Source organism: Erpetoichthys calabaricus, chromosome 11 (genome assembly GCF_900747795.2).
Source record: "Erpetoichthys calabaricus chromosome 11, fErpCal1.3, whole genome shotgun sequence".
Classification (NCBI taxonomy): domain Eukaryota; kingdom Metazoa; phylum Chordata; class Cladistia; order Polypteriformes; family Polypteridae; genus Erpetoichthys; species Erpetoichthys calabaricus.
The window spans coordinates 40,500,905-40,524,784 of record NC_041404.2 but is presented as its reverse complement, the minus strand read 5'-3'; the positions used below and the strand labels follow the sequence as shown (position 1 = coordinate 40,524,784).

General features: G+C 42.7%; 1 protein-coding gene across 1 annotated transcript in view; it reads right to left on the bottom strand.

Moving 5' to 3' along the window:
• Positions 1–23,880, bottom strand: part of spock1 (SPARC (osteonectin), cwcv and kazal like domains proteoglycan 1) — a 633,015-nt gene that overhangs the window by 190,234 nt on the left and 418,901 nt on the right. The window contains exons 4-5 of the mRNA XM_028812997.2: positions 19,901–20,015; positions 1,459–1,594 (exon numbers count right to left, since the gene is read on the bottom strand). Coding sequence (XP_028668830.2) covers positions 1,459–1,594; positions 19,901–20,015 — 251 coding nt within the window. The remainder of the gene's footprint in view (positions 1–1,458; positions 1,595–19,900; positions 20,016–23,880) is intronic.

Below are 23,880 nucleotides of genomic sequence, written 5' to 3'. Positions count from 1 at the left end.
GTCTTGGTCATGTTGGTCTGCTCAGGTCACCAAAACATCTTGACAGAAAATCAACAGTCTGCTGTGGCAGAATGAGAGCAGCAACAAGTCCTGATATTCAATAAGGGTTTATCCATCCATCCATCCATCCATTTTCCAACCCGCTGAATCCAAACACAGGGTCACGGGGGTCTGCTGTAGCCAATCCTAGCCAACACAGGGCACAAGGCAGGAACCAATCCCGGGCAGGGTGCCAACCCACCGCAGGACACACACAAACACATCAAGCACACACTAGGGCCAATTTAGGATCGCCAATGCACCTAACCTGCATGTCTTTGGACTGTGGGAGGAAACCCACGCAGACACGGGGAGAACATGCAAACTCCACGCAGGGAGGACCTGGGAAGCGAACTCAGGTCTCCTAACTGTGAGGTAGCAGCACTATCACTGCGCCATATAATGGGTTTAATTAACAGCAAAAATTGGCTTCTCATTAAGAAACTGGTTGGAGTGAAATTGGCTGGATGTTCCAGTTTAGCTGATCATCAGTTGGCTCGTCTCACATCTCATTTCTGTTTGGCTGTCATTTAATGAAAAAACGAATCAATTCAGAGGACTGGATCCTTAAAAACAGGGCTATTAAAATGAAGGGAAAAGGAGTTAATTAATGGTGAAAACTGCTCGCTGATTAGGAAAAGGGTTAGAATGAAAACCTGCAGCCACTGCGACCCACCAGGACTGGAGTTGGACACCACTGGCTTACAGGCTCAAATAGTGTTACCTCTCAGTCAGACCAGGGGTGGGCGCTGTCACCTGATTCTTTCTCCTCTTGTGCCTCTGCAGACCAGGCTCTCAGTGACATCATCACTGGTCCACCCACTGATGACATCACTTCTGATACCCAGAACCCATCTATCTACCATATCGGCTCTTGTTCTGGCCTCCCTGACTCCTCCTCTTCCTCTAATCCACCATATTTCTAGACACAGTTTCATCCTGTAAGTCACTTCGGTCTTGAACTTGTGCCTGTGATGATGTATTTTTCATTGCTGCCTCATTTTTTCAAGTATACGTTGTGGCCATCCCCAAACCTTCTTCTGTCTGCTGTCTATTTTAATTACATTAGATTCATTTTTAGGCTGGCTTCCAGAATGGTTTCTGCAGGTTGTTGGGACATTTTTTTCTACGTTAACTGGCATGAAGTAATTCAGAGTATCAATTCCAAGTGAAGTAAATGATACAAATGTGCACTTCTTATATGACAAAATACACCTCCTGTCCCCTCAGGCTGTATCATGTAACGTCACTTATGGATTACTGCTGGCTTTGGACTTGGGTTTCTTCCTCAGTCTGTCAATGCTGCGACCCTTATACCAGTACAAATGTTAACATGGCTGCAGCTAGTTTAAAGAAGCAAACGTTCAGTTTTGAAAGCTTTGAAACAGAAGCATTCCAAACATGAGGTCAGCCGCTTACCTTAGATGAGTATGTGTGCCCGTCTGAGCCGCACACAGATGTGGAGTGAAGCGCAGGGCAAGGCTTGCATTTGGCCAGACTGGTAACTCCTGTCCAGTGTTTGCGGGCAGCCAGGTTTGCTCGTCTGGGCTTCAGGCTGGAGAAGAAAAGACAATGGACATACAACATCAGGTCATTAGAGAGTGGAAAAGAAAAAACTCCACTAGTCCCATGGCTATACTTAACACTGGGTGCTCTTAATCCCAAAACAGCGACCATTAGGTTAAGTGGAGGATGTAAACTGGGAGTTACTTCCTGCATTGGACACACAGCTTCTCCCACTTTATACCCACTAAGCCCAGTACAGGCACCAGGCTCTCCATGACTTGAAATGGATTAGAAAATGGATGAATGGATATATACAGTAAATCCTTTGGAATAATCTGATCTTGTTCGCTTCCCTGTGTGGAGTTTGCATGTTCTCCCCGTGTCTGCGTGGGTTTCTTCCGGGTGCTCCGGTTTCCTCCCACAGTCCAAAGATATACAGGATAGGTGCATTAGCGATCCTAAATTGTCCCTAGTGTGTGGTTGGTGTGTGTGCCCTGCGGTGGACTGGCACCCTTCCCGGGAGTTGTTTCTGCCTTGCACCCTGTGTTGGCTGGGATTGGCTCCAGCAGACCCCCTTGACCCTGTAGTTAGGATATAGCGGGTTGAATAATGAATGGATGGATGGATAATCTGATTTTATCAGACTCTGTTGGGTAAGGGGCATGCTGTCAAAATTCTCACTTGGGTTATTCTGTTGGATTTGGGTGAGAAGCTTTACCACCTAACTGCAGCCACAGGACAGTGACGATTAGGGGCACTCCTGGCCCAGCTATCGCATATACAAGTACAATGTGTTAAGTAATAATTGAATTATTACGTACTGAAACATAACTTGCGTTGAAATATGTGTAGGCTGGTGTTTGTTGTCTTTCAACAGAAAAAAAAAATTAAAATTGTACTAATATTATGTAAAAAGGCCAGAACTAAATAAAATAAAAACTCAAATTTTAAACACAGAACTAAATAAAAATAAAAATTGTTGACTCCACTGAAAACTAGAATGAAATAAAAATTAATTTAATAAAATTAAATCAAAACTACAACTACTATTTAATATCAGAACTGAAATATGACTGGTGCCCACCTCCATAAGTGGGAATGGACCCCATTTTGGATGAAGTATTTTTTTCTCTGGCCGTGGATAGTCTACGTTTGCTGTTGCGTTGAAAACCCTCCCTCCTCTTGCTTTTGAGGCCTTTTTTGATTTTATCTTAGTGTCCTTTCTCCATGGCCACCCCCGGAAGCTACAGCAACAGACCACATACCCCCAAATGTCCTCCTTGTGCCCATCTGCCCAATATGCCTGATATTCCCTGAGGAGAGAGTGTTGACCGTGTTGAGAGGTTTACTTACCTTGGCAGTGACATTCATGTCTCTGGTGACTCTTTCTGTGAAGTCAGTAGACGGATTGGGAGAGCATGGGGGGGTCATGAGGTCGCTGGAAGGGGTGTGTGGCGCTCCCGATATCTATGCAAAAGGATGAAGGTCCAAGTCTTTAGAGTCCTAGCACTTCCTGTCTTGCTATATGGTTGCGAGACATGGACGCTATCCAGCGACCTGAGACGAAGACTGGACTCCTTCAGTACGGTGTCTCTCTGGAAAATCCTTGGGTACCATTGGTTTGACTTTGTGTTGAATGAGCGGTTGCTCATGGAGTCCCAAATGAGGCACATTACCTGCATTGTGCGGGAGCGTCAGTTACGGCACTACGGCCATGTGGCGCATTTCCCCGAGGGTGATCCGGCTCATAAGATCCTCATTGTTGGGGACCCAAGTGGCTGGACCAGGCCAAGGGGTCACCCACGTAACACCTGGCTGTGGCAGATAGAGGGTCATTTCCGGAGGGTAGGACTGGACCGCGTGTCTGCCTGGGGGGTTGCCAACCGGGATCCCGAGCTGTTTCGACGTGTAGTGGGTGCGGCAACACACTGTACCAGTGCATGCTCCCCAACTTGACTTGACTTGGCACCAATAGTATTTGGAAAAAAAAGACAAATCGAATAACATTCATGTGGAAGTGCTACAAAATCCCACTCCTGCCACCACTGTGTGACCACGAGCAAGTCACCTAACCTATCTGTGCTCCAATTGGAAAACCAAAAGAACTACAATAAAATACAATACAATACAATTTATTTTTGTATAGCCCAAAATCACACAAGACGTGCCGCAATCGGCTGCCTTTTGACAGCCCCCTAGCCTTGACTCTCTAAGAAGACAAGGAAAAACTCCCCCCAAAAAAACCCTTGGGAAAGGCAATTCAATGAGAGACCCCTTTCCAGGTAGGCTGGGTGTGCAGTGGGTGTCCAAACAATTGTATCATCCATCCATCCATCCATTTTCCAACCCGCTGAATCCGAACACAGGGTCACGGGGGTCTGCTGGAGCCAATCCCAGCCAACACAGGGCACAAAGCAGGAACCAATCCCAGGCAGGGTTCAACCCACCGCAGGACACACACAAACACACCCAGCACACACTAGGGCCAATTTAGAATCGCCAATCCACCTAACCTGCATGTCTTTGGACTGTGGGAGGAAACCGGAGCGCCCGGAGGAAACCCACGCAGACACGGGGAGAACATGCAAACTCCACGCAGGGAGGACCCGGGAAGCGAACCCAGGTCCCCAGATCTCCCAACTGCGAGGCAGCAGCGCTACCCACTGCGCCACTGTGCCGCCCCAATTGTATCATTCATATCATAAATGTTGTAAGTCACCCTGTGATAAGGGTGTCAGCCAAATAAGTAAATGTAAATCTCAGAACTATTAGAAACCATTGGGACGCTCATACACACTTCTAAGTCTGGAGAAGCCTTATCAGAAGTGTTCTCCATGAGAGCCATTCCTCTGCGGTAGAAATGAAGCCCTGTTACTCACCTACACCTGAAACACAAGGGCTGCAGTGTAGAAAACTGACATTTTCAGCTCTAACAGAATGACATTTTCCCACCAAAGGCTGGAATGTGGATGGATGTCTGCAGGCAAAAAGTAAAGCCCAGCGAAGTTTCCCTGCAGGCTTAAAGCCAATCTGATGAAAATGAATGGCCCCCCTCACTACTGAAAATTACAGGCAGATACTTTTTTTTATCATGCAGTACCACGAGGGAGAAGTCTGATTAGTCCCAACTTCATTCTGTAGCATGACAATGACCCCAAACACATAGCCAAAAGCTGTCTGTAGGGACTCCTGGAACAGATGATACGGCACCCACTGAGCCTTATTGATCTCAATATCAATGAGCCGGTCTAGGATTACAAGGATGACAGCCAAAGTCTGCAGTGCAACTGCGGCAAGCTCTCCGGGAGGCATTCAAGGACCTTCAGAAACTGTAAGAGAATGGGCCTAAAAGAAGGCAAAGGGCAGGTGCAGCAAACGTTGATGTCATTTACGCTTCTTTACATTTACTGCACTTTCTGGGAGGTTTACTGATTATTAAAAATGATGTTTGCATTATTGTGGAAAGCATTCCTGCTCTACAGCATTGTGTCACAGGTGCCTAAGACATTTGCACAGTTCACTTGTCTTCATTATTAAATGCCTTTGTTCTTTAATGCTGCTATAAAAACACTTTGACAGCCATGAGATGAGTGTTGCTGTCCCTTTAAATTTTACTTTGTAGCATGCAGCTGGGGTCTATGCCCGGTCGGGAGGCCTCCACACTGGGAGGACTTGGGGAGCAAGTGTGGCCAAAGCGTTACCTCCCCGGGATTCTAGATGGCAACCAAAGGGTTGCAGTGGTGCCTCGTATTCTCGCAGGGCTTCATGGGAGTTGGAATTTGGTGCAGCCCTGTTGGTATCCATAGGTGCCACCAGGGGGTGCTGCAGCAGGAGCTGCTGAGCCCTTATGGGCAGTTCTTCTGCCACACCCGAAAGTGCTGCCGGAAATGAGTCATCAAGCACCTACAGCACTTCTGGGTGCCTTATAAAAGGAGCCAGCAGCCACTACTCGGGCAGCCAGAGTCGGGAGGAGGAGCGGCAAAGCTTGACCCGAGGAAAAAAGGAGAAAGAAGATAAAGAGAAGGAAGAGAGCTGTTTGTGTGCTGTGCTTCTGTTGAACTGTGTTGTGTCTGTGGGAAATGGGGAAGGCATGTCCCACAAGGAAAAAGAAAAAATTAAAACTTGTGTAACTTGAACTTGTGTCCCACACTTGTCTGTGTTGGCTTAAGCTGGCAGTGCCAGTCTGGGGGGGTCCACAACTTCTTATTTTGCTAAGGCACTAGCGTATCTCTCTTGTTATGACCACAAAACCTTTTCATTTCTTATATTTCCTTTGAGACCAAGGTTCGCATCCCAGGTCCTCCCTGCGTGGAGTTTGCATGTTATCCCCATATCTGTGTGGGTTTCCATTGGGTACTCTGCTTTCCCCCCACTGACCAAAGACATGCAGATCAGGTGGATGGGCTTTACTTAATTGCCCCTAGGTGTGTGGGTGTTTGTCCTGCTATGGACTGGTGCCCTGTCCAGAGTTTGTTCCTACCTTATGCCCTATGCTAGCTGGGATAGGCTCCAGCAACCCCCTGCAACCCTGTTCAGGACTAAACAGGTTAATAAAGTAAGACAATCTCCTATTGGTGTGGTTTGGAACTCACTGAGGATGGACAAAGTTCTGTTTGGCACCTTTTGGAGGATGCCATCCATCACTTGCTTCAGGCTATTTGAGCTCAGTTTATGATCCCTAGGCAGATGTTAGGCTTGCTCTTGAACTGTTGGCTGTGAACAGCACTGCAGATGGAGTGACAAATGACTTCTTTGGTGAGGTCTTCTTTGTGGATGTCTGGAATGGTAAAGGCCTATAGTGATGGAGGTCTATGTCGTGAAAGTCCAGTGATCAAGGTCATTACTATTGTTGTACAGGGCTAAAGGATCGCAGTTGTGGAAAATTCAAAAGTGGAGTTTCAGACTGAATGATGACTGCACTGGTGAAGTGTCAGAAGTGGTGGGAATCTTTACAGAAGCTGGTCTGCATTTCTGGAGTTCTGAAGGGCTACATTGGTAAAGATACTCTTGAGTGAAGATAGTGAAGTTCTGGAGTAGCAGATATTTGTACTGGTAGAAGTCCAGAAGCTTCAGACTGACAGATGAATGCACTGGTTAAGGGTCAGAAGTGGTGGGACTCTTTACATAAGCTGGTCTCCATTAGTGAAGTTATGAAGTAAAGGAGTAGTGCAGTTAAATATAGCAATGGCTACAGTGGTAAAGATACTCAGTGGTGAAGGTCTACAATAGTGAAGTTCTGGAGTAGAAGATGTCTGTACTAGCAGAAGTCTAGAGAAGCTTCAGACTGACAGATGAATGCACTGGTGGATTGTCAAAAGTGGTAGAAAACTTTACAGAAGCTGGTTTACATTTCTAAAGTTCTGAAGGGCTACAATAGTACAGATACTCCGGGGTGAAGGTCTACAATAGTGAAGTTCTGGAGTAACAGAGTAACAGATGTCTATACTAGTAGAAGTCTAGTGAAGCTTCAGACTGAATGATCAATGCACTGGTTAAGCATTAGAAGTGATGGAAATCGTTGCAGAAGCTGGTTTACATTACTGGAGTTATGGTGAGCTACAGTGGTGAAGATCCTTAGTGGTGATGGCCTACAATAGTGAAGTTCTGGAGTAGCAGATGTCTGTACTAGTGGAACTCTAGTGAAGCTTCATACTGATAGATGAATGCACTGGTGGATTATCAAAAGTGGTAGAAATCTTTATAGAAGCTGGTCTCCATTACTTAAGTTATGAAGTACAGGAGTAGTGCAGTTAAGTATAGCAATGGCTATACTGGTAAAGATATTCTGGGGTGAAGGTCTACAATAGTGAAGTTCTGGAGGAGCAGATGTCTGTACTAGGAGTAATCTAGTGAAGTTTCAGATTGATAGATGAATGCACTGATGTAGTGTCAAAAGTGGTGGAAATCTTAACAGAACCTGGATTCTATTACTGGAGTTACGAAGGGCTACAGTGGTAAAGATCTTCAGTGGTGACGGCCTACAACAGTGAAGTTCTGGAGTAGCAGATGTCTGTACCGGTAGAAGTCTACAGAGTTGCAAACAGAGGTCTCTAGTGGTGGAAGCCTCCATATTTTGTACAGGGGAGGACTCCTGTGGCAAAGGTCAGCCATATTAAAGGCATACATTGGTGGAGATCTTCTTAATGGTGGTCTACAGTGCTGAAGGCCTGTAATGGCACAAATCCAGTTTTGGTGTGCTGACTGCAGAGGAAAACAGCAGAATTTATTCAGAAGAGAAATCGATGGATGAAACACAACCAAAGAAACAAGTGGTGGGACATCAAAAAAACAATAACCAAGGTCCAACACGTGTGACAAAAATTGTAGACAAATTAAAAGGGTACAGATCTGAAAAGCAATTAACACACACATCAGCAGAGCCAAAAGGTTAATTAAAAATATTCAATTAACAGTAACAAAGGAATGCAAATTCAAAGGTCACCCAGGAAGTGCACAACATGACCTTTATACTCTTGAACTGTATATGTTAGACGTGGCACACTTCTGCTTGACCCTGACCTGTCAATGGCAAAGCAACCATCCACAACTCTTCTCAAAACAGTGGTGTTCACAAGAAAACCAAAACAGGATTGCAGGAGAAGGCTACTGATTTTTAACATCACTAAGATCATATCACAAGACACCAAAAAGGATGAGATGACATCTAAAACCCCCAAAACGAGGTCTAAATGATTTTAGAGGTTGTCACACACGTGCGATTGGGAGATAGCTAAAGGGACTGAATGATTGTAATTCCATGCCAGACCAGGGGGCGGCGGTGTGCACTGACTGTCTCTCTCAATCCCTTGCAGACCATCCACGGGAAATCCTGCAGGGTTCCGGCACCACTGATGATGTCACTTCCAGTTCCGTCACCACTGATGACGTCACGTCCGGTTCTCGGCATATAAAGCCAACATCTTAACTACTTGGTTGAGTTCTGCTTTGGACTCAAATCTGTGAACATCTTGCAATCATATAATCGTTTTGCAGCCAAGGCACAATATACAGGTGGTTTCCCCAAACCTTTTTAATAACTTTGTGTCATTTTTGTGAATTTACAAAAACTCAAGAGCTTAGACATGAACATTGGCTGTGTCTGTGGTGAAGTTTTGGAGAGGTGGAAATTTGCCCCAGTGCAGGGTTCCTGGAGGTCTGCAGTGGTTTTCACTTTAAGCAGTTTCTTAATTTTTTTTTTTCACAATGAAGAAATATTGTTTTTGGGCAATGGTTCTATTAACTAATTTGTTACAATTCAGAACTCTTAATTTCCTGCATTCACGCTTTAATCGTTGCCTGTTTTCTTATCCAGCCATCAAAGCCACCGGCTCTCCAGCTCATGTGCTTCCATTGAAGCCTGAGTACATGTGTCATGAAGTGTTAATACATGGTTTTGGATTAAAGGAGAGAGAAGGGAAGGACCACAATATAAAGAAAGTTCTTAGAAAACAAAAAATATACAATTTTTGTCTTGGAAGAATGAAAGCACTAAAAAGCCATCCAAGATCTGTTAGTTTTGGCTTCTTATTGTGAAATTGGTTGGAATGAAAAGCTGCAGCCACCCTGGACCTCCAGGACCAGAGCTGAGTACCATGCCCTAGTAGAAGTTGATAGAGGGGGAGATTTGCGCAGCTTTCCATAAAAAAGTCAGGATTTATTAAAGAAAAACTGACAGGGGAAGGTGCGTGTATTTAAGGAAAATCTCAGCCATGCGTAGGCAATGTAGGCAAGAAAGTGGGAAATGACGGCACCCTTGATAAAGCAGGGAAATGCAGTCAAACCAACAACATGACGACTCATATGTATAATAATTCATATCACAGAGATGTTAGTATACTATGTGCTGATGAGACAATTATTAAACCTCAAAAGTGTTGAGTACAATATACTGACACTATTTTTGTTCTCTTTTGAGTTGGCCAATGCTGCGTATTTGCACTGAATAACTTTTATTTTTTTCCTCTGTTCACATTGTAGCGGGTACAATGCCGCTAAGATTCACACCACTTCAAGAATGTGATTTATTTATTTTTTCGGTGGGGACCCCAGGAACACACCCGGCCTTGGGTGAAGGAAAAGTCAAACTAAACATTATACCAAACCCTCCAAAGCTACCGGATCGGCGATCGCAAAAGTAACTCAATAAGGAAACACCAATAAACACGATAAACACAAACGACAAAGTCCATAACACAGTCCAATCTGCAGCAGCAACAAATGGGATGAAATGAAGGAGAAAATGACGATCCAGTGAACAGCTTGTTGTAAGTAATGTACAGACTGTCACACCGGTATTAATGACATGGTGAGATTTGGGTGCGCTCCCTCTGATGAAGTACGAGGATAAATCCGACTCACTGCTTACACAATATGGAAGGCAGCAAGACAATCCACACATCCATACAGGTGCGACGGGTGAACTCAGACACAAACAATGCGTCTTCCTTTACAATATAGCAGGCTTCCTTTTATATCTCCCGCTGACCTGTCTAATCCCCAGTAGCCCCCCATCCTCTCCTCAGACGTCCAAACAGGGCCACAGTGGGGACTGCTGAGAGCTGAAGTTCTCAAGTCATGTAGCGCTGCTAGAATATCAGCCTCCTTATATCATTTCTCAAGATTTGAAACCAACCCCATCACTTCTTGTCAATAAGTAAAAACCTGGGTGTGATTCACTCCCTGTGCCCTATTCAGCCAATTCATAGCCTAATGGTTTGATACAACACAGTTTGTACTGTGCCACTTGAAGACTACGCAAATGGGTATATATGACGAGCATAAGCTTGTAGGTCTTTTGTGGTGGTGCTCTGTGCTGCTCACCACCACCTGATCAAATCCCTGTGTAGCCATCTGAGATGTCTGAATGTTTGAATAAAAGCCGATACCCCAACCTGCGACAAGACCCACTGTGTCAAATCCTGTGTCAAAGCATTAAAAAGAAAGAAAGAAAGAAAGAAAGAAAGAAAGAAAGAAAGAAAGAAAGAAAGAAAGAAAGAAAGAAAGAAAGAAAGAAAGAAAGAAAGACATGACCCAATGAAGTCTGAGTTGCCTTTGGCATGGAACCAACAACAGCGTTTGGGGGTGGCAAGTGGGGCGCCCATCCCTGGCCCTGCACCTAAGGGGACCCCACTTTTGAGGTCCACATGTCCCGTTCGAGCAGACTTGTCAAGTTATATTCTCCAGTATATATATATATATATATATGTATATATATATATATATATATATATATATATATATATATATATATATATATATATATATATATATATATATATATATATATATATATATATATATATATGAGATGCTTCTAAGAGGAACCCTTTTAAAATCCCTCTTCATGGTCAAATTCCGTACATGTACATCTTTGAAAACATTCCATAGTCCACCTTCATTGCCCAAAAAGGGTCGCCAGTATAATCCCTTCCTAAAATGGGCATAGCCCATTAGTCGCTGGGTTGGCTTCCGTTTTGACTTGGGAACAACTGATGGCTTGTCGCTTATGACTCATTTGTGTCCGGACCGCCTAACATCGTTTCTTAGTCGAGTCTTTGGTTCAGTTTGCTACAGTAGGCCTCGTTGAAACAGTGTGGGAAGTGTTTAGTAGTGGAACATTTTATTACTGGTTTAGCCGTATCGTTGCCGACACCATGAGTGGAAGAGATCGTGGCGCACTTTTTTATTAGATTATATCAGATAAAGTCAGCGTGTTATCTTGCAAAACATTTAACTGAATACTGTAATGAGAAAATCCAGTGCATGTTAACATTATTTTTATTAAATTTGTGTGCAAGTTTATACAATCCACACATACCGGTAACAGCGGCCCCGCGTGGGGTTGGTCAGCCCTAGGCCCCGCACACCCCTATGGCCACCTCTGCATAGAACTTACAGATTTTGTTTTTTCTCTTTGTTTTCTGTCCACCCCGGCCAACTGAACTCATCATGGCACCGTCATTTAGAGACTTTGAAAAACAATTCTGTATTTAAGGACTCCATTTGTCTTAATTATGTATTGTGTCAGTGTGCATTATTTATTTTTTGAATTTTTATGCATTAGTTTTCCTATGTAATTTTAATTTGTGTTTCCTTTGCATGTAGTTACTTCATTGACTCATTGTAAAGCACTTTGAACTACATCCTTTGTATAAAAATGTGCTATAGAAATAAAAGTTGCTGCTGCTGTTGTTGAAGGAGCTGGCAGGATTTTTTTGCTCATGGTGATGACTGGCTTATGAGCCTATTTAGTCTCCCAGGAGCCATTGTCTTGGAGCTATGTGCGGAATTAGGCCCTGCATTAGAAAGACAGGCTGTCTTACCTGTTCATCTCCAATGGTCACCTATCAGACAGAATTGGCCGACAGGTCAGAAATGTCTTAGCCAAGCTTCAGTTCCATCATGCCCACTGTGCTGGAAGCCATAAGCCAACTGACAAGGTGCTGCGTTCAGTTTCCGTATGGAGTGGATGTACGGCCCAACATAAAAAGTGAATCTGCAGCAGTGTCCAGTTTGCCCAACATAATCGGAGCAATTAACTGCACTCATATTGCAATAAAGTCACCTAGCAAAAATGAAGCCGCTTTTGTTAAATGTAATCAGTTACATTTCAATAACATACAAGTCACTTGTGATACCAAGATGAGACTGAAAAATATTGTGGCTTGGCAGCCTGGATGAACCCCTGATTAATTTACTTTGAGGCAAAGTAGTGTTGGCAGATGACTTGCTGATGGCGCTGTACATGGAGGCTGACCTTTTGGAAAGCTAACAGACTAAGCCCTCAGTTTCTCATATTGACTGTACTATACATGTCATTCCACGTGCCAGGTGACTATAGTGGACCACCATAGGGTGTACCAGCCACCCTACCCGACACAGACTGACACGGACACAAGTGCAGGTGCAACACACCTTTAGTTTTTTGAGTGTGAGAACAGCTTCCCCCTGCTTCCCATCCTTCCAGCACAGCTCTTCAATAAAGAACCCCAAGTTCATTTCTTATTTTGCCTTTACACACCTCCACTCCTCCTCCCACCAGCTTCGTCCTCTTCCTCCCGACTCTAGACTCTGGAGTAGTGGCTGCTGACTTGTTTTATAAGGCACCCAGAAGTACTCCAGGTGCCCACTGACCGGCTTCCGGGTGTGGCGGAAGTGCTGCAACACAGGGCTCCAAAATAGTCCAAGTGCCCTCTGGTGGTGGCCACAGGCCCCAGCAGGGGGCGACTTCCAAGCTCTAAACCCGTGGCCGTACAGCAAGCCAGGGTGGCTGCCCTTTAGTGCCCCAGGGAAGGTAATGCCCTTTCTTTCTGTCTCTTTTCGTCCTCTTCCTCCCGACTCTGTCTCCTCGAATGGAGTAAGGCGGCTCCTTTTATGATGGCCCCAGGGGTGTTCCAGGTGGCTCATTAATCAGACCTGGAATCACTCTCAAGTGTGGTGAGAGCCCAGTGAAGGGCTTTGCAGCTCCCCCTGGTGGCCTCTATGGAACCCAACAGAGCTGTGCCAAACTCCCAGCAAACCCTGCGGTACTGCCTTGCTGGTATTGCCTTGCCAATGCTATCTACCCGGTCCTTCCATACAGTTGGCGTCCCAGCCAGGTAATGGCCATGGCTGCCCATCACACTATCCACTCAAACGCTGGCTGCTTAGGCCAGAATGTAGAGGAGAGGTGCTTCAGTACTGCACATGCTTTTGGCAGGTTCACCTCTGGAGCACACCATAAGACAGAAGGAGGCTTCTCTACCAGCCAACCACGTTCTGCACCATTGTGACTGCATATGTATGAGGTTCGTTAGCATAGTCCATATATGGTCATTTCATGGTGGGCGGGGTTTGAGGCACATTCACATACACACATTTATAAGACGATTGTGACTTATCAAGTGTAAATCATGTATGCTCAGCTTTCATAAATCAGTTTTTTTTTTGGCTTATGCATATTTCAGTTATTTTAATGCATGCTAGCTGATTCTTGTTTCCATGCAAAGCTTTAAAAATGAGACCCCTGCTTTGGTGGAGTCCTACACGGTGAATTACTAAATGTGGGTGAGAACTCTAGTGGCAAATTTATGCAGTGGTGATGATTTATAGTGGTTGGATTCTCCTAAATAAAAGTCTGGAGCGGTGGAGATCTCAAAAATGAATGTCTGCAGTAGAAGAAATCTTTAAAACTGGAGACCTCTTTGGTGAAGAAGGCATCGGTGTCTCAAGCTGTGCCTTACTCCGCTGTTGTCTCTTCATTTAGACTTATGTTCTATAACCATCACAAGGTGCTTGCATGCCATACGAGTCCTTACTTGCTCTCCCTTGTCGCATGCGTTGACTTCTTTATTATTTCTCGGAAACAAGGATCCATCACAATAAATCACTCATTTGCCCCTGACATTTAAGAGTTGCCATCATTAAAATTAAACGTAATTTATAACTCCACAGCTCAGCTCTCATAAAACAACGCTTTGAGTAAGTGACTGATCAAGAGAATTGAAATTTTTATTTTTCTAATCAATCTTTTAATCTGTCTGTATTTCACATCGCACCCTTCATAAATAAGATGCATCACACGTTGCACACAACTAGACTGGAGTTGAGCAAACCTCACCAGATAACCAGGCAGGTGACAGCACATGTTTAAAAACAAGCCCTACATGTGCATTATTAGAAAAAAATAAAATACCCAGAGAAATAAAAGCAAAGTGTGAAAGAAAAATTAACTGCTTGCAAGCTACATAGAGTTAATACCTGAGAAAGCTGTTTGGCTATAATGGCAGGTTATTCATACAGGCGTCTGTAATAAGACAGGATGCAGTAAGCTGACCCAGGACATTTTCCAGTTTCTTTAGGAATGCATCTATTTGACAAAGGAAAGACGACCTTTCCTTCTTTAGGGTCTATCTGACAAGTAAAAAAAATAAGAACAGATGGCCCATTAGCGTAATAAAATAAAATGCTTAAGTAAATGATATTATGGTTTTCTTTGATAAATAAGGGGAAGGAGGAGGAAGAAGAAAATATTAAAAGCTGATCGAGAAATGGAACTTTGCTCTTCTGCCTTGCAATGTAGAATCCAGTTACCCATCTGTGGCTGAATAAAAATCTAATTGATTGAACTATTCCTGTCTTCCTTCGGGGGGTTTCTTCCACAAAAGTAAGGAGGCCGATTAAATGTCCCAGTATGCCATCAGAATGTAAAATGAACACAAGCGTCTATAAGAAATGGCTGACAGGATAGTCAGGTGAAGGAGAGCCGGCTTCAGACAAATGCATCATGGTGTACACTAAAGGGACGTGGCTTGAGCTACAATTTGAAGGTGAGTGAGGGGTCCAAACAGGGGCCACTGCTGAGCAGACACTTTATGAGAGCCGTACAGAGTGGCTTTAGGACAGCGAGAATGTCCACATTAGAAAGGTCCTCTCACAGTGAATGACATGGGCAGCAGATGTAAAGCCAGGGATGTGGTGTCTCTGTTTAAAGGAGTACTCCACCCAAAAATGGTATCTCTTATATGTTACTTACCCTCGTAGACTGTAGAGATAGAAGAAAAAAATTTTTACTGTTGGAGAATAAAGATAACAAAGTTTCTAATATAATAGGCATCTAAGGTGAGAAATGCTGGACACCAGCAAACATTTTAAAAAACATCCATGAAAAAATCTCACGTTACTTGTGGTGCATAATCCACATGTCAAGTCATCGAGTCATGTCAAACTCATGTATTTTTACTAAAATATTGTCCAATAAGCCACCTCAAGAAAATGCACTCGTGAACAAAAATGGAATGTGCTCAGAAGTGAACAAACACTGGAATTGTAGACCCTCCTTCCATCATTAAATTTATATTTATAATAGTGAACCACAGCTGAAGAATATCGGGATTATTTAGTGGCAGAGTTGTGAACTGGAGTCTCAAACGTACTGAAAGGGTGTGAGGTCTCCAAAAAGAGCCACAATAGAAGGTGTTGTGGTGTGCAAAATCTGCAGATTTGTGTCTATATTTTCATTATATTTTGCTCAAGAGAACACTAGATGAACTTAATTTTAGGACACATCAAAGCATATCCTCTTCCCGAATTGTACCTCACTTTTAAAATAGCTGTTCATTCAAAAAGAGGAAAACATGGCAATGCCTCAGGCTCTCAATTACTTTATAACCTGAGAAAGGTTGGGCATCTGGGACAACAAGTTGCTAAATGGGTTTACAGCCTGGGAAAGGAAGACATGCCAGTAGGTACTAAGCAACATCAAAAAGTTTTATTGTTTGGGAAAATGAACTAGTGAATTCATTCATCATATTGACAGCCAGCCAATCAGAATATTTAACAATCACATCTTGTGAAACCCCCCGGTAGAATTTTTTAATAAATATGCTTCGTCTGAAGAGCAACATCAGAATAAGAGAACAGAACGACGTCAGGAGAGAAAAGAGCAACATCAGAAGAGGGCGCCATCAACATGTAGCCATTTCAATCTGATCGTCAGAAAAGCATCTAATGAGTAACTTTGAGTGCTCGATCACAAGCCGCCTGTGACATTCATCCTTGTCATCTTTACTTTTTCGTAAGCTTTTTCTAAAGACTATATATAGACTTTGCTATCCACATTTTCTTTTATGCTTTTTCTCTACTGGTATTATTATTCCTGTAATAAATACTATGCTGCTTTTAACTTTCAATGCTTTGTCTTAATGTCTAGAGTGACTGAAGTAATAAGATAAATTTCTTTCAACATCTAGTGCAGCCAGAGGTTTGCCATATGCTTTGTGCTGTGAGGTTTATTAAGGCTGAGGGTGTGAGCTCCACCCAATAGTAGGGAACAATATGTAAAGGAAGGCATTCTTGGCTGATAAATGGCCTATAGTCAGGGATGCTGAGCCTTTGTATGTTTAAATATATTCTTGGAGACCAGAAGTAATATTTAGGGTTATATTTATGGATATATTTTAAACATTGTATGTTGTTCATGTCAATAATAAGTAAGTCTCTTGAAGTGCTGAGAGAGTGACAGGCTGTGTTATTCCTAAGGCACTTGTGTGGTTTAAAGTGCTAGAGGTTAACCAGCTGTGTGTGTGTCATTCATGGGGCACTGTTGTGGTTAGGGTCTGTGTGTATGTGTGTGTATATATATATATATATATATATATATATATATATATATATATATATATATATATATATATATGTGTGTGTATGTGTGTGATAATCTTAAGATGTGACAGTAGACCAACCCGGTAAGAACCTGATGAGGTAAAGGGTAAGTAGAGGGAAACACCACAATAACACAGAAGGCCAGGATCTTCATTGTCCAGTCCAGAAGAAGTTCACCCCAAGCCAGCTAGTCCCCAACCGATAGCTGAGGCATTGGCCTAATACAGGCCCAAAATTGAGGAAGATGACTTTTAAAGTTCAAAACACTCAAAAATGTCAAAATGCCTAATTGGAGGAAGAAAAATGTACAAATTCCAGCTTGTAACCAAAAGGCAATGAGAATTCTTTATAAATGAATATATTAATTTACAAAAATATCGATAATAGCAGAAAAAGAACTCAAAAATAAATTGCCTAAAAAGCTATCCCAGGTAACCAAGTCCCAATACACAATCCAGAAGAATAATCCAAAGACCCAAGCAGAAAGTATTTGAAAAATTGAATATCAAAACAAAAAAACAATACAGTACTTCCAGACTAAAAAACAACATTAATGCATCACTTTTTGAGATCCCGTTTTCCTGAACTTAAATAGCCAGAGGGAAGTCTCAGAAGTGGGGATGTCAGGGTGGCCCTCCTCTTGGGGTGCCACCCATCAAAATAACAGAAGAAAACATAAAATACACTTAATCCCATGTTGTTTCATAACACACAAAATTCCAGCATACTATAACAGTAAAACACGACCTCCTCATCTAAACCCATGTTGACTGCTCTCTAAACTCCAGTTCCTGCCATATGCTGCTCAATCTTCTCCTTAATAATTACTTCCATTAATTTATGTGTGATGTTTATAAAGCTTACTGGCCAATAGTGATTTGGATCTGCCTTATCATCCTTTTATATAATGAGATAAGACTTTCTGTGCAAAGACTTTCTAAAATACACATCAAGGGTTCATATATGTACTCAATGACCTCTTCAAGCATCCAAGGTTAAATGTCATCCGGCCCTGGTGATTTGCTAGTTTTCAGCTTATTTAATCACAACAGCACCTCTTCCTTTACAATTTCGCCACAGAGCATTATATTCAAATTTATGGACAAGTGCTTTGGAACACTACACCAATGCTGGGTAGGTCCTCAGTTCTTCATAGCATGGATTCCACAAGATGCTGGAAACATTCCTTTGAGTTTGTGATCCATGTTGACATGATTGCATCACGTAATTTCTGTAGATTTGTCTGTTGCACGTTCTGTTCATCCTGAGAATCTCCTGTTCTTCCACATCTGAAAGGTTCTACTTGATTCATATCCAGAGACTGAAGAACACTGAACTCATTCTCATGTTCATGAATCCAGTTTGAGAGGACTTTTGTGTTGCAATATGGTACTTTTATCATGTTGGAAGTAGCCAACAGAAGATTGGAAAATTGTGGCCATGAAAGGACGTACACAGTCAGTAAAACTTGCAGATAGGTCATGGCATTCAAGCAATGATTAACTGATATTTACAGGCCCAAAGTAGGCTAAGAAAACATTCCCTACACATTTAAATCACTGCCACCAGCTGTTGGACTGATGACACAAGGCAGGTTGAGTGCATGGATTCCTGTTGTTGGTGCCAAATTCTGAATCTACCATCTGTGTGCCTCAGCAGAAATTGTGATATATCAGACCAGGCTCCAACTGTCCAGTTTTGGTGAGCCTGTGCACACTGCAGCATCAGCTTCCATTCTTGTCTGACAGGAATGGAACCTGATGTGATCTTCTACTGTTGTAATCCATCCATCTTAAGGTTCGACATGCTGTGCATCCTGAGATGCTTTTCTGCTCACCCCAGCAGTTATCTGAGTTACTGTAGCCTTTCTGTCAGTTCCAACCAGTCCAGCCATTCTCTTCTGACCTCTGACATCAACAAGGTCTCTCCCTCCACATAACTGCTGCAGCTTTTTGTTTTTTTTTTATGGACCATTCTGAGTAAACACCAGTTTGTGAAATTCCCAGATCAGCAGTTACAGTAATTCTCAAGCCAGCCCATCTCAAGTCATGGTCAAAATCACCAACATCACTGTTTTCGCCATTCTTGTGTTAGAAGTGATCATTAACTGAAGGTCCTAATGTATATTTATATAATTTTATGCATTGCACTGGTCCACATTATTGACTGATTAGATAATTCCATAAATAATGAGGTGCCCAGGTGTTCGTAATAATGTGTCCAATTAGTATATATAAATATAATGGGCAACTGGGGGCACACTTAAGACATCCCTGAACCCAGAATGAGACCAAGCAGGTCAAAAGACACAAACACTAATGCATCTTCATTGACAATAAATACAAGAGATGGTTAGAGAAAAGAATGAGATCACAACATACAAATCAAAGGCAAAGCAACAAATGGCCACCCCTCTGGGCCTACCTGCACAGGCTAATCTCCTGTCTGACTAGTGAGGCAGCTGATCCACCACCCACAATAGTATTAAACCCGCATTCTTTGTCTCTGACTCTCTCCGTACCCCTCTCACAACTCCCCTGGCGCTTTGCTAGTTGAGCTCTTGCCCATAATTTTCTTCCTGACTCCAAGTGCTCCCATGTTCTGGACCTGAGACTTTATTTCTCCTTCACAGGTCATTTCTAGTTCTACCCAAAATTAGGTGTGTCAGAAATTGGTATATATTTGAACCAGGATTACAACTCCACCAAGGGGTAGCTGATTTCTTTGCAGTGCTGAACCTGGCATTAGTCTTGAAGGGCAGACCCTCAAAGCGACCCCTTTAGATGTCTATATGTGAGGAACAGCATAACTTCACATGAATAATCACAAAGAGGGTCATAAAGCCTCTGCTTCTGATCCTGTTTGCATAACATAGGAAAACTGCTATTTGAATAAAATGTATTATTATTATTATTATTATTATTATTATAAAAATCCATTTTACTATCTACATTAATGTTAGTGTGATGAAACTCTCATCATCTAGCCAGGTCTCTCTCAGAGAATATCTGGATAAGAGTGGCCACCTGGGCACCAACTGAAAATGAGACCAGGCACTTTGTAAACTGGCACAGAGCTGGAAAGAGAAAAGCACCAACACAGAAAGAAAGGGAGAGAAAAGCTGCTGTTGTGTCGGGCAACAGGTTTCACATGCTGGATGTAAATCAGCCTTTTCCTCCTACTCAAGGTTAAAGGAAAGATAAGACAGGCATACCTGTGTGCCAGCTGCTTGTGGCTGATGCAGATTGCCGTCAGGTAGTCATGGCTTACGCACACCTTGTGCGGCGGGCACTTCACTTTCAGGCAAGGATCCTTAGTGGCATCGAGAGCTAAAGAAACAAAGAAAGAGAAGTTATTGTGAGGTGACACATCTCCATCGTACTCTCCAGCCTCTTTATCTTCTACCCGTCCACCACTACCCCGAAAAGCCACTTGCATGAGAAGGAAGACGTGCCCTCACAGCCTGCTATGCCTCCTAATTTTTATTCACTCTGAGGTCTCCATCAGACTTCCTCTTGCCTTCCTGAGAAGATTCTTCAGTTTAAAAATGGCCCACTTTGTCAGTTGTGCTTCAATCAATTGCCAATCATGTAGAATGGCTCGGGGCACTCTAGTGGTTAATCAATGAACTGTAAAGTATAAAAGGTGAGTGCTCACTCAGTGGCCCTGGCCCCTTGGGTGTCAAGATCTGGAATTTGTTTAAAATTATTGCAGCTTATTCTTGGTGTAAAAAAATTCTTTATAAAGGCTTGTGACATAAACACTGCCATGCATGTGTGTTTTGGGGTCCCCTGACAAGCTCAACTGAGGTAAACGGTACCCTCTCCTTTACCAACAGCCCAGAGAAGATGTCCAGCGAGGGCATTCCTGCCGGACTGTGATGTCCAAAGTAAGCCTCTCCCCATTCCAGTCACTTCACCATATATAGATGACTCAGGAAGGGCTGTCAGGCCAACCAGCTATCAGCTATATGTTAAAGATGCTCTTGTATATTTGTATTTATAAAACAAATGTGGAATTTGGGATCAGGAGGGATCCTTAGAGTCCCGGTTCTTAATGTCTTGCTATATGGTTGTGAGATATGGATGCTATCCAGTGACCTGAGACAAAGACTGGACTCCTTTGGTACTGTGTCTCTTTGGAGAATCCTTGGGTACCGCTGGTTTGACTATACAGTAGATAGATAGATAGATAGATAGATAGATAGATAGATAGATAGATAGATAGATAGATAGATAGATAGATAGATAGATAGATAGATAGATAGATAGATAGATAGATAGATACTTTATTAATCCCGATGGGAAATTGTATGTGTATGTGGAATGAGTGGTTGCTCATGGAGTCCCGAATGAGGCACATTACCTGCATTGTGAGGGAGCGTCAGTTACGACACTACGGCACCCCTTGGGTGATCCGGCCTGCAGGATCCTCATTGTCGAGGACCCGAGTGGCTGGACTAGGCAAAGGGGATGCTCACATTAACACCTGGCTGCGGCAGATAGGGGGTAATTTACGGAGGGTGGGACTGAACTGTGTGTCCGCCTGGGGGGGTTGCCAATCAAGATCCCAAGCTGTTTCGTCATGTGGTGGGTACCAGTGCATGCTCACCAACCTGACCTAACCTCATCTTAATATTTTCCAGTCTCGACATAACCTAATAAACACCTAACCAACATGCACACTGGGAAAAATTGCACAGTGCACACAATGACTAGCTCTGCCCCAGCGACATGAGGCAGCAGAGCTATGTGTTCTCCATTAACCACCTCTGATATAGCAGTGGCTCATGGCAAGAAACAGTTGGTAGAACACATACAATACCGTGGGGCGTGCAGTGTTTCCCATGTTGCCTTCCGCCTACGGGTGTGGAAGGAAAATTAAAGGACAATGCAAACACTCGTTACAAACTGTGTTCGTTACATTGCGAGAACTGAAGTGTCTGCCCAGGTAAGTGAAAGTATCCTCGGGCTCATCCCGCACTAAAACACCGAGAATTCTGAAAATGCTGACAAAGCATCGCTTTACACAAACCTGCTAGACGTTTCCGATGACCTCAATGACACGCAGATCTGTCAAAGACATCGCTCTTCAATGAAAACAAAAAGGGCGGTGCGGGAGCTTCGGAGCAGACCACGTCATCAGACACGTGACGCGACACCGAGACAGCCGGGTGACTGCGGCCCCGGTGATTGTTAACCTGCAGTTCACTGTGTCGGCTCGCGCGGCTCCGCTCCGATTCATAATTCATTTCTAAAATCGAGCGGCGGCGTGTCGCCTCGCACACTTGTGACCCGGAGCTGCACACGAACAAACAACTTTAAGTTTTAACAACATCGAAATAAAAGAAAAGAAGAAGGGGAGCAAAAAGAAGAAGAAAAGACTTTGGAAGATCAATTAAATATCATTTAGATTTATAACAGCATTATAAAACAGCTCGCTTCGCCCAGGATGGATTCGTCTTGTGCTGGGGAACTGGCAGGGCTGTTAAAAAATAAAAAAGATACAAAGAAAGAAAAAAAAAAGCATATGGTAATGAAGTGTCCACTGTGCCTTTGACTTGATAAAATGTAATTTATTTAGCAGCCTGGTTATTTAGGATGCAATTATACTTGCAAAAAAACGACTTTGAAATGTAATCAGCGACGGCTGACAAGTTTGCAGCGTTCAAATGTCTGTGAACTTGACAGTTAGGGAGCCTTTAAATGAATAAGCCAAAAGCTAAATGAAAAAGTAGCTACTAGATAACAAAACAAATAAAAATAAATAAATAAAAATACACGAAAATAAACATACATTAACTAACTGGATGAAACAGAGTGTGCTGAAAACAAATGTACGCATTAATTATTACGCAGATACGAAACGTGGAGCGGGACATAAAACAGCGTTATACAAATGATTCTGTTTTCTATTGTACGTACAAAATAAACAGAAAAAATACAGGGTATTTATAAAAGTAATAAATAATACACTATGGTGGGCTGTCCAGGTATTGTTCCTGCCTTGAACTCGATGCTTGCTGACCCTGCCCTAGAAAAGTGGGTTAAAATATGGAGTTATGATAAAAAATAAATTGCATAAAACAAAATAAATCACAAAATAAACTATAAATATACGGATATCAAAGCATTGTGTAAAATGGATATATTCACGATAAGATTGACATCTGTGTGCATGAAACGCACTGTATTCAGTGTGGGATTAATAAAGTATCTATCTATCTATCTATCTATCTATCTATCTATCTATCTATCTATCTATCTATCTATCTGATCAATTATTATTATTATTAGTCCGTTTGAGTTCATGCCATGCCATAATAACCAGGTCCACACCTTGGGCCCGCAGGGTTAGAATGAGGTAGAAGTCAATTTAATGAATAGTGCCTTTCTTAAGATACGACATGCTCCCAGTAGTGTGATTGTCTGTATTTTTGATGTTTCCCGGGATCTGTTGGGTATTCGTCTCCATTCCTTTCTTTATAAGTGCGAGGTTTCCTATTACTATTGGTATTGTTGTGCCTTTCATTGCCCACATTCGTTCAATTTCGATTTCAAAGTCTTTATATTTTGACAGTTTTCGGTTACTTTTACTGAGGTGTTTCTTTCAGTCGGGATGGACATAGTGATGAATAAATAGCTTTTTATTATTATTATTATCATCAATAATTATAATAACTAGGGACCCTGCCCCGTGCTCGCCAACCCTCGGGGGCGGGTGCCCGCTATCTCACGACTGAGTCGCTCTAAGATCGTCAGGGCGCCCCACCGTTAGAGAAAGCGAGATGGTGTATAGAAGAGTATGCGGGGCATGGGAGGAAGACCGTATAGTGTTTAGTTATTACAGACAGAAAATCAGTTACTTGCCTATTTCACTACAATTGTCTATCTTAAATACCAATGAGTAATAAAATGTAGTAAAGAGTAGAAGTAAAAAAGTTAAACGTAATACAAAGTAAATAAAAAATTAAATTACATTAACACCTCGTCAAACTACTTTATCCTGTAACTTACATTTTATAAATGTTGCTTTTTTGCCTTTCTGTTCGCATATTGTTCAGGGTAATTTTCTCTTTTTTATTTATTGGGAGATTCTCTTTGTTCTTGATTTTTATTATATGCCGCTCTTTTTTCGTTCATATTCTTCTTTTCGTCGTTCATCATCAGCTCTTGCCGCTCTTTTTCTGTCGCA